Source organism: Dermochelys coriacea, chromosome 10 (assembly GCF_009764565.3).
Source record: "Dermochelys coriacea isolate rDerCor1 chromosome 10, rDerCor1.pri.v4, whole genome shotgun sequence".
NCBI classification, from domain to species: Eukaryota; Metazoa; Chordata; order Testudines; family Dermochelyidae; genus Dermochelys; species Dermochelys coriacea.
The window spans coordinates 40,038,867-40,049,673 of record NC_050077.1 but is presented as its reverse complement, the minus strand read 5'-3'; the positions used below and the strand labels follow the sequence as shown (position 1 = coordinate 40,049,673).

Sequence of the window (10,807 nt, the reverse complement as noted above, 5' to 3'; positions counted from 1 at the left end):
TTTGGACGAAAGAGCTAAAATTTAAAGGGATCTTTATTAATTGGATAACTGGGCTATAGACAACGAAATGAAATACAATAAAGAAACATGTAAGGTGCTATACTTAGGGAAGAAAAACAAATGCACAAATACAGAATGGGGGATAACTGGTTGGGCAGCAGCACTGTTAAGAAGGTCTGGGAGTTGTGGTGGATCACAACCTCAACATGAGTCAGCAATGTGCTGCTGTTGCAAAAAAAGCAAATGCAATTTTAGTTTAATTAACAGAGGCATAGCAAGCAATTCACAGATGGTACTGCTCTACTCAGCACTGGTTAAGCCTCAGCTGAAGTAGTGTGTCCAATTTTGGTCACTGTTGTATAGAAAGGATGTACAGAAACTGGGAAGGATCCAGAGGAGAGTGACAAAGGTGATCAGAGGGATGGAACACAAGCTATATGAGCAAAGGCTGAAGGAACTAAGTATGTTTAGTTTGGAAAAGAGATTAAGTGGGGATATGATAGCGGTCTTCAAATACTTGAAAGGCTGCCCTAAAAAAGATGGAGAAAAGTTTTCTCTTTTAACACAGAGGGTAGGACAAGGGGCAATGGGTTCAAACTACAGCATAGCAGATTTAGATTGAATCTCAGGAAAAACTTCCTAACTGTAAGAACAGTAGGACAATGGAACAGACTGCCTAGAGAGGTCGCAGAAGCTCCGTTACTGGAAGTTTTCAAAAGGAGGCTGGATAACCATCTGTCCTGGATGGTTTAGGCACAACAAATCCTGCATCTTGGCAGAGGGTTAGACTAACCCTTCCTCTGCATCATGGGCAGTTCTTGAGTTGGCCATAGAGCACAGCCTTCAGCAGATGATCTTGAGGCATGTACTCCATGTGTTCCAGCCAGGGAATCCTGCAAGTATCCATCATAGTCAGCATAGATTGTAGGCCGGTGCTCTCAAGGATCTCAGTATTGATGATCTGTTGGTCCCAAGTAACTCCAAGGATTTTTCTGGGACAGTGAAGGTGGAAGCTGTTCAATCTCCGCTCCTGTTTGGAGTATGTTAGCCAGCTTTCACAACCATAAAGGAGGGTACTAAGGAAACAAGCCTGATAAACAGACACCTTTGTGTTCAGAGTAGCAGCTTGTTGTTCCAGACACATGAGGTAAGTGTGTCAAAGATGACAGAGGCTTTGCCTATTCTAGCATCACTTTCCCTATCAAGACTAACTGAACTGGTTAAAGTTGAGCCAAGATAGCAGAAGTGATTCACATTGTTGAGAGCTTCATTATTGACATAGATTTTAGGATTTTTATTAGCTAGAGGATTACTTGTAGTAAAGGCACTTACATTTGCTCTCACCAATACAGATGGAAACAGAAATATACTTATGATTTCTTAAACTAACTTCCATTCCAAGCCCCCTCCCCCAACCCATGTGGCTAACTTGACCCACATTTAAATGGTACTGATTTTTGTATATAATTAAATAACAAAACCAAAAAAAACCCATAGTTGACATTCCCCTGGTGTTATCTGGACCGGTGATCTGCTAGGTCACTCCAGTCCTCGACTCTGGGAGCCATCTTTACCCTGCTCTGCTGTGAGAACCTCCACTCCTGCGCTGTTCACGCACAGCCTCTAGCATGTAAGCTGTGCCCAGTGAGTGAGCACTTTTGGCCAGCCGCTGCTTGGATTGTGCAACCGAACAATGCTAGCTAATATCTCTGATCCCAGACACAACCCTAGGAGCCTCCGTCTTGCAGTGTCCAGTTATGCCCGCTGGATGCTGCAAGCTTATATGAGTTTGTCAGTGTAACAAATACATTGATATGTACCAGGCTTGTTATCCCAAGGGGAGTCTGACACACTTCAAACCAAATGCACTGCTTCAGGTAGAATAAACAAACAAATTTATTAACTACAAAAGATAGATTTTAAGTGATTATAAGTCAAAGCACAAGAAGTCAGATTTGGTCAAATGAAATAAAAGCAAAATGCATTCTAAGTTTAAGATTCAGAATGCGGATTTAATTTTTATTTTCTTAGGTAGCCCTGACCTTTATACCTATCACTTATAATTACTTAAAATCTATCTTTCTGTAGTTAATAAACTTATTTTAATGTTTTATCCTTACCAGTGAGTTTGTCTAAAGAGCTTGGGGAATCTGCTCAGATTACAAAGGCTGGTGCAGGTCCACTATCCTTTGATGAAGTGGCAAACTAATTAATGAGCTTGCATTGTTCAAGAGGAGGTCTTGAGCAGTGTAAGACAGTACATTTCTAGGGTGCAAGGCTGGGGGTCAGGCAGATTTGCTGGTGTTTCCCATTATATATTGTGTATCCCATTCACAAATGGCTTGGAGAGCATTCATGCAACATAGCTGGATGTGTCTCTTCATGCTGGTGGCTGAGTGATAACAGCTCCTTGAGGGGGTTGCTGCTTGTCACTAGCAAAGCATTTCAAGAGACAGCCCAGGCTGGAGAACTCAGAGGGCACAGCAGTACCCCAGTTCCAGGTTGTACACTGGGGATCCCATCACACCCATTAACAACTATCTACTAACCAGGCACCCCGGTCAAGCTAATAATTTCCATGCAGACTATGCTGCAGTGTAGAGGACAGCACTGTCACTACATTCACTGAATGAAAAGTTATATAATGTATTCTCCATTTCTCAGGCACTTTCCACCCACATAACTCAAAGCCTTTTACAAAGGGAGGGTGAATATCTGTTTGAATCTTACAGATGGGGAAACTGAGGCACAGCATAGCAAGATCACACAACAAGTCAGTGGCAGAACTAGAAATAGAATTCTGATGTCCTGACTCTAACCACCATCTTGCTGCCTCTTGTGGTACTTTCCATTTACCATATTCAGCACACACACCCCTACCCCCAACTTCTGAGTTGCAGTGTGGGGAACAGTTCAAGGAGAGAATCCAAATCCATCGGAAGGAGCTACACTAGAGGTTGCCTACCAGCATCAATGGTTCAGGGGAGAAAAACTTCAAACAACCCCTTGTATCAACACCTCATGGCAATGCACACTGGCTGGGTGGGTGGAAGGGCCAACAGCATGAGCAGCACCAGAACATGCCTGCCCATTGTGGAAAGGGGTTTTGGAGCCTGCAGGTCCCCCAAAGCTAGATCCATTGGTAATTAAAAGGTCTGGTGGGATTCAGGGCCCTGTCTACACTGCAGCATGGACCATGTCAGGCAGGGATGCCTTAAAATGCTGTTCCACTTTGTAGGCCTCCAGCAACCTTTGCTGGGTCTCCAAACTAAAGAGATAACTGGCTTTTTAACAGACAGCTCTAATGAGATCTGATGGCAGGAAGCTTGACAAATTTAGACTAAAAATAAAAGGGGTAAAGTCTTAAAGGGGTAATTCTCCATTGGAACAACTTACCCAGGGTCACAGTGGGGTCTCCTTCCCTTACAGTCTTTCAGCCAGGATGTTTTTCTAAGATGTCTTTCTAAGGAGTCCAGGAGAGTTGGCTGTATTTTAAAGAATCCTTATTAAGGTTACAGGGACAAACGATTCCAATGTGGAGAAAGAATAGCAAATATGGCAGGCGACCAGCTTGGTTTTACAGTGAAATCCTTGCTGATCTTAAACACAAAAAAGAAGCTTACAAAAAGTGGAAGATTGGACAGATGACCAGGGAAGAGTATAAAAATATTGGTTGGGCATGCAGGAGTGAAATCAGGAAGGCCAAATCACACCTGGAGTTGCAGCTAGCAAGAGATGTTAAGAGTAACAAGAAGGGTTTCTTCAGGTATGTTAGCAACAAGAAGAAAGTCAAGGAAAGTGTGGGCCCCTTACTGAATGAGGGAGACAACATAGTGACAGAGGACATGGAAAAAGGTAATGTACTCGATGCTTTTTTTGCCTCTGTCTTCACGAACAAGGTCAGCTCCCAGACTACTGCACTGGGCAGCACAGCATGGGAAGGAGGTGACCAGTCCTCTGTGGAGAAAGAAGTGTTTCGGGACTATTTAGAAAAGCTAGATGAGCACGAATCCATGGGGCCGGATGCGCTACATCCGAGAGTGCTAAAGGAGTTGGCAGATGTGATTGCAGAGCCATTGTCCATTATCTTTGAAAACTCATGGCGATCAGGGGAAGTCCCGGATGACTGAAAAAAGGCTAATGTAGTGCCCATCTTTAAAAAAGGGAAGGAGGATGATCCTGGGAACTACAGGCCAGTCAGCCTCACCTCAGACCCTGCAAAAATCATGGAACAGGTTCTGAAGGATTAAATTCTGAAGCACTTAGAGGAGAGGAAAGAGATCAGGAACAGTCAGCATGGATTCACCAAGAGCAAGTCACGCCTGACTAATCTAATTGCCTTCTACGACGAGATAACTGGCTCTGTGGATGAGGGGAAAGCAGTGGACGTGTTGTTCCTTGACTTTAGCAAAGCTTTTGACATGGTCTCCCACAGCATTCTTGCCAGCAAGTTAAAGAAGTATGGGCTGGATGAATGGACTAGAAGGTGGATAGAAAGTTGGCTAGATTTGTTGGGCTCAACGGGTAGTGATCAATGGCTCCATGTCTAGTAGGCAGCCAATATCAAGTGGAGTGCCCCAAGGGTCGGTCTTTGGGCCGGTTTTGTTCAATATCTTCATAAATGATCTTGAGGATGGTGTGGATTGCACCCTCAGGAAGTTTGCAGATGACACTAAACTGGGAGGAGAGGTAGATACGCTGGAGGGTAGGGATAGGATACAGAGGGCCCTAGACAAATTAGAGGATTGGGCCAAAAGAAATCTGATGAGGTTCAACAAGGACAAGTGCAGAGTCCTGCAGTTAGGACAGAAGAATCCCATGCACCGCTACAGACTAGGGACCGAATAGCTAGGCAGCAGTTCTGCAGAAAAAGACCTATGGGTTACAGTGGACGAAAAGCTGGATATAAGTCAACAGTGTGCCCTTGTTGCCAAGAAGGCCAATGGCATTTTGGGATGTATAAGTAGGGGCATTGCCAGCAGATCGAGGGACATGATCGTTCCTCTCTATTCAACATGGTGAGGCCTCATCTGGAGTACTGTGTCCAGTTTTGGGCCCCACACTACAAGAAGGATGTGGAAAAATTGGAAAGAGTCCAGCGGAGGGCAACAAAAATGGTTAGGGGACTGGAACACATGACTTATGAGGAGAGGCTGAGGGAGCTGGGATTGTTTAGTCTGTGGAAGAGAAGAATGCGGAGGGATTTGATAGCTGCTTTCAAGTACCTGAAAGGGGGTTCCAAAGAGGATGGATCTAGACTGTTCTTAGTGGTAGCAGATGACAGAACAAGGAGTAATGGTCTCAAGTTGCAGTGGGGGAGGTTTAGGTTGGATATTAGGAAAAACTTTTTCACTAGGAGGGTGGTGAAACACTGGAATGCGTTACCTAGGGAGGTGGTGGAATCTCCTTCCTTCGAAGTTTTTAAGGTCAGGCTTGACAAAGCCCTGTCTGGGATGATTTAGTTGGGGATTGGTCCTGCTTTGAGCAGGGGGTTGGACTAGATGACCTCCTGAGGTTCCTTTCAACCCTGATATTCTATGATTCTATGATGTCTTTCTAAGAGACATGCTCTAGCTCAAACAGCAGTTATGGGCTGGGTGCAGGAATCACTATTCGCAGGCCACTGTTATACAAGAGGTCGAACATCATGGTCTATTCTGAGAAGCTCTGGTGATCGACCCGGTTAGAATGATAAGCCCCCTTCCCCCCCCATGGAAAATGTGGGGTTTTCAGTAAAAAAAAGTTCTTCTGAAATGTCGCTGTCATGCTCCATACTGTGGTGACCATGGCTGCAGGGAACCCAGCCCAGAGAAGAATGAGGAACCCAAACTACATCTCCCTTGAGGCAGCATTTCAGAAACAAAACCATTTCAGTTTTCAGGGTTGTTTTCTTTAAAGAACAAAGTTTCCCCACAGCAAGCAGCTGCTTCTCTCTTGCGCACGCCCACAGTTGAAAACCCACTGAAGAACACTTGAAGGAACATTTGCAGCCAGTCCTATTGTGAAGCCTTGTGCTGCCCGTGGCTCAATGGACAATGGTTAGGTCCCATCTACACTAAATCATGGAAACCTGCTTGTGTCTGGCTTTGCTTCCCTTGTGGTTTGGGATTGCTGTTGTGGGGTGCAGAAGAGTGTAACAATGCCCCCAGCCATGCACCAAATGGCCACACTAACCATGGCAAGAGACGGTCATATACAAGGGCCCTGATACGTCAGTCTTCCCACTGCTCTCTGCCTTTCCGCCCTCCATTACCTCCGTCACCCTTGTGCTCACTCTCACGGGAGACCAAAAACAGAACAGGCACTCTCCAAGCAGTAGGAAAGAGGCATTTTATTTATTATTCCCACCTCACCATACCAAGGGGGTTTAAACTCACTGTACTCTACAAATACTAGCTCAGCTCACTCACAATCTGACCTGCCCACCTCTCATAGAATAAGAACAGAGGCCAAGGAATCATTTGTTTAAAAAAAATAGGGCAGGGGGAGCAGGAAGACAGACACCTCCAGTTTGCCAGAAAAGTGGAGGCAAGGACATGAGCAGAGTATGAGAAGCCAGAGAGACACGCAGCATAGAGGATCCACATAAAACAGAGAGATCACTCTGCCATCTTGCTGTGAAAGCATCGAGGGCACATTTCCAATTTTACAAAGCTACAGTACCTGAAGTCTATTTATCAGCAACTAGGACTAAAAACTATAGAAAAGACGTGAACAATATATTTAAAAAGTTATTCTTTTTCTTTAAAGGGATGAAGACATATTCCTTCATAAATGCTTCATCAGAATCTCCTTAGTGCTGGGCTCTTCTGTGGAATGGCTGTCTCTGCATGAAAAAGAAAAGTTACCCTGACACAAAGGCAATCTGAAAAAACCTGCCACTACCTGGTGTGTCGAAGGGGATCCAGGTGAGACTCCAATGCAGGCTCTTGAGGGGCTGGTGGGGAGGAAGATGGTGGTGCCTTCTGAAATGCAGAGCAGGTCATGCTCGTTAGGGGCAGATCCAGCTTCTTCCTGTCAGTTTGGCTAACACCCTGCAATTCTGTAGCTCCCCTTCTCTCTCCCATTCAAGCCCCCACCTCCTCTCAGCAGGGACTCAAATGTGCCAAACTGCATGGTGGAAGGGCAATTGGGATAAAAATTTGGAGACCACCAAACTCATTTCACTTGTGAGCCCAGCAGGATTTGAATTGGAAAGATTCCTAAGGGGGACCTTTGAGCTGCTTCGGGTTTGCCAGGTGTAGCATGAGGAGCAAAGATTTGGCTTCGGGTGGCTTTAAAGCTCAGTCTCTGGGCAAGATTATCAGGCAGCCCTTCCCCCTTAGCTCCAAGCTGCCTTAAGGAAACAGCCCTGGTCTCAAAGGCAGGCAAGCAATGGGATGCAGCCGTGCTCTAGGGCTTCGCAGAGCCAAGGTCGCTACGGTGGGGTGGTGGGATACACAAGAAGGAGAGAGGAGACAGTGAGCAGAGCTGGAACACTTCCCAGAGAAAGGGGAGGGCTCTTCTGTGGAGGTCATGGATTGGCAGGGTGAGACTGGGTCCCATTGGCTGTGGAGTCAGAGAGCACAGTCTTTCGGCAGGCCAAGAGTGATGGGTTGTTGAGGAGGGTGTAGGCCAGCCCCCACCGGGCTCTCGTCTGCTTGGACCTGGATGCCTTCAGCAGCCCCTTTACAGGCTGCATCAGCTGGATCCCTGCAAAGAAGGAAATCTCAGCGTCACTCCCTCCTCCTGTCTGCCTACAGGGCGGGCTCACCACATCTCTGGGTGAAGGGGGATTGTTCTCCCTGCCCTGCTCGTGCTCCTGCACAAAGATGGAAGGAGGAGAGGAACCCACAGCCTGGCAGTGCAGAGCCAGGAAGGAATCTGCACTGATACCCCATATCGCCAGGCTGCCAGTCAACCACGTCACACTACGGAGAGGAAGAGGACATGCGGCACTGAAGAGAAAGCATTATGCAGGGCATGAGACAGTGCGTGAGCATCCCCCAGCCAGGGGCAGCATGTGGGGCATTTCTACTGACACTGCCCTTGACAGATTGAATTCTGCACCCTCCTTTGTTCATGGCACCTCCTTCTCTTTTGGTGAAAGGGTGAAACCACTCCCCAGCCCTCCCTTAGAAGGACAACCAATGCATAGACCCATACTGTGTATGAGACCAGAAATTTTCAACATGAGCTCCTTGCACTATCAGAACCCAGCATGGGAGTCTGTCCACAGACGCTTCCCCTGCCAGCAGGAAATTCTGTTTCTCTTGGCTAGCCATTCTTTAGCACTCACTCAAAGATGGGAAGTGGGGAGGAAGCAAGATCTTACCTTCTTCCACATCAGTGGGTTTGAGTCCTGTCTGCCCCTCTGGGCCAGGTACTTGGAGAAGCAAGAAGCAAAAGGCTTTCATCACAGGGTGTGATTGGCTGACCTCAATTTTCAAGTAATGACAGTAAGTGCGGTAGCCTAGAGGGAACACAGGCCATGAATCAGAGCTTGTAGCAGAGTCCAGAGCGTGTGCATGCTCATACAGGTGCACACACACACACGGAGGAGAGCAGAATTCAGGGTTGCATCAATTTGGTTTTCTCCTCCTCCACAGACAAATGGACTGCAGGGGGGTGGGCAAATCTCAATTTGAGCTACTGCTCTGTAAATCCAGAGCAATTCTGGAGTCGCTCCAGATTCACACCAGTGCAATCAGAGATTAGAACCTGGGCTGTGGGCTTCACCCCGTAGGCCCCAGCAGCTTTGGGTGTCAAGAGAAGTCAAGTTTCACCAGAAACAGCCAGGGGGGACAGGGAAACCTACAACATTTAAAGGAAACAGGTTTTCAATAGCAGATAATCGTGCAGTGGTGCCTGGGAAGCCAGATTCACCCCCACAGAACCCCAGGCAGGCAATGTCAAGCTGCCCAGGCCCTGTTTCTCATTTAAATATGGCAGGATGGCTAGCTAGGTTATTCCATTCCCAGGTTCCATGTCCAGGGACAGTCCAGGAGTTATATCCCTGCATCAGATGTGATGCACAGGATCCGTAGGTTAGCCTCATTCCTTGTCCATGACCTGGATCCTGCCAGAGTCATATTCCCCAGGAGCACCCCATTGGCTTTACAACATTTGGCCCAGGGGAGGACATGCCCACCGTGGGTAATGCCAGGACATGGAGGGAGCAGTGTATGTTGGCTCCAGGAGGGGGCTCTCATGTCCTTTACCTGGATCAAAGGCCTCGACGCCCCGATTCAGCAGGCTGAGGTCCAGCTGGCAGAAATGGACAGCATTGTAAAGTGCAGAAATGAACATTCTCCAGACCCCGGCCAGGACCCCCACCAGGACGTTGATGGGGAAGAGCAGGTAGGTCACGATGCAGAGGGCTCGCCTGGGCAACGAGGCAGAGATGAAACAATAGGGCCAGGAGGCCAAAGAGCCCACCCCACCCTGACAAAGAGCCACTTGCTTCAGTAGTGATGCCCAGCGTTAGTTCAGCATACAGCCTGCTAACCCTCCCCAAACTTTCCACACTGCCAGGCTGCTCGGGGAAGCTGAAGGAGGCTGGCAGTGGAATTTCTGCAGCCCCTTTGGTCCTCCAGGCATCTCAGAGGACTTTACTGACCCTCCTGTCAGTGACCACACAGACAAACACAGTAGCTTTTAGGAGGCTAGCAAGAGCTCACAGGCATGCTGGGAAGTTAGATCTGGTTTCAGGGAGGGAAGGGTGTTTGGCCACTGCGCTCGGGTAATGTCCTGGGCTTACTGCATGAGTTCTCTGGCCTGTGTTCTGCAGGGGACCAGACCAGACAATCAATTGTCCCTTCTCGCCCTAACATCTCGGGAATAGATGAAATCCCCATTTGTTCTTTACTGGAAAGGCAAGACCTTGGAGTGGTGATCACAGGCCTAGGGATCCTGAGACTTGGTTTGAGGTCCATCCACTGGCTCCACCTCAGCAGTTACCATCCCCTCTGACAGGGTGTTGGGAAGCTTCACCAGTGCTGGAGATGTGGGGGTCCTTGGATGGATGGCACTGCCTCATGGGCTCACAGTGAGACCAGGAGAGCTCTCAAGCCTTGTGGTGAACACAAGGTAAGGCAGGCTTGGGGGAACTGGAAGCTCAGATGCAGCTCTGGCATTTCATACAGTTCAGTCCCGTGTCACCCGGCATATAGGTTTGTTCAAAACCACGTGCACCAAATCCAGGCTAGGTGTCCTACAGCCCCTGGGACCAGAGACAAAGCAGTGCACATGTTTAGCTACTCAGCACCCCTTCACCTGTTGGTCAGCTCCTTCTTCAGGTGGTGTTTCTCTAGGAAGTAGAAATGAGCAAGCAAGTTCTGCATGACCACAGCAAGCACCAGCGTCAGCCAGAACGGCCTGGGCAGGGGAGAAGACAAGGAAGGGGCAGATTCCAGTCAGTGGGTTTACCTGACAGGTCTTCATAGAGCAGATGATCTGAATGTTTGGGCCAGATTATGGCACAGCCTGGAGGGGCCAAATGGGGGGCAGGAAAGGTACAAGGAGCCCAGCACATGCTCAGGGGCTAGAAAATTTGCAGCCCCTACGATTATGAGAGCACAGAAATTGCCACTTGCCAGCATGCTCTGTGGAACAAGGGTGAGTGAATTACAGCTCCCTCACAGTGGCATTGGCCTGCCCTAGGGAGGGCAACAATGCTGCTACCCCTTAGGAGCTCCTGGGGGCAGGGCAGCCCTGATGCTCAGAGCTTCACAGTACAGTCTGGCCTTTGCTGACTTGTCTGCCCAGTATTATTCCATAGCACCTGCCACTGGAGGGTGAATGAGTGCTTAGAGCTAGGGGAATCCCA

The 10,807-nt window shown here is 48.1% G+C and overlaps 1 protein-coding gene across 4 annotated transcripts in view; it reads right to left on the bottom strand.

The window, feature by feature from the left end:
• Positions 1-6,316: 6,316 nt before the first annotated feature.
• STRA6 (signaling receptor and transporter of retinol STRA6) overlaps positions 6,317-10,807 on the bottom strand; it is a 53,596-nt gene continuing 49,105 nt past the window's right edge. For all 4 annotated transcript variants that reach the window (XM_038419295.2, XM_043493738.1, XM_043493736.1 and 1 more), the window contains 4 exons: positions 10,255-10,356; positions 9,201-9,364; positions 8,315-8,452; positions 6,317-7,692 (listed from right to left, as the gene is read on the bottom strand). In XM_038419295.2, the coding sequence (XP_038275223.1) occupies positions 7,514-7,692; positions 8,315-8,452; positions 9,201-9,364; positions 10,255-10,356 (583 nt within the window). In that variant the 3' untranslated portion in view covers positions 6,317-7,513. The remainder of the gene's footprint in view (positions 7,693-8,314; positions 8,453-9,200; positions 9,365-10,254; positions 10,357-10,807) is intronic.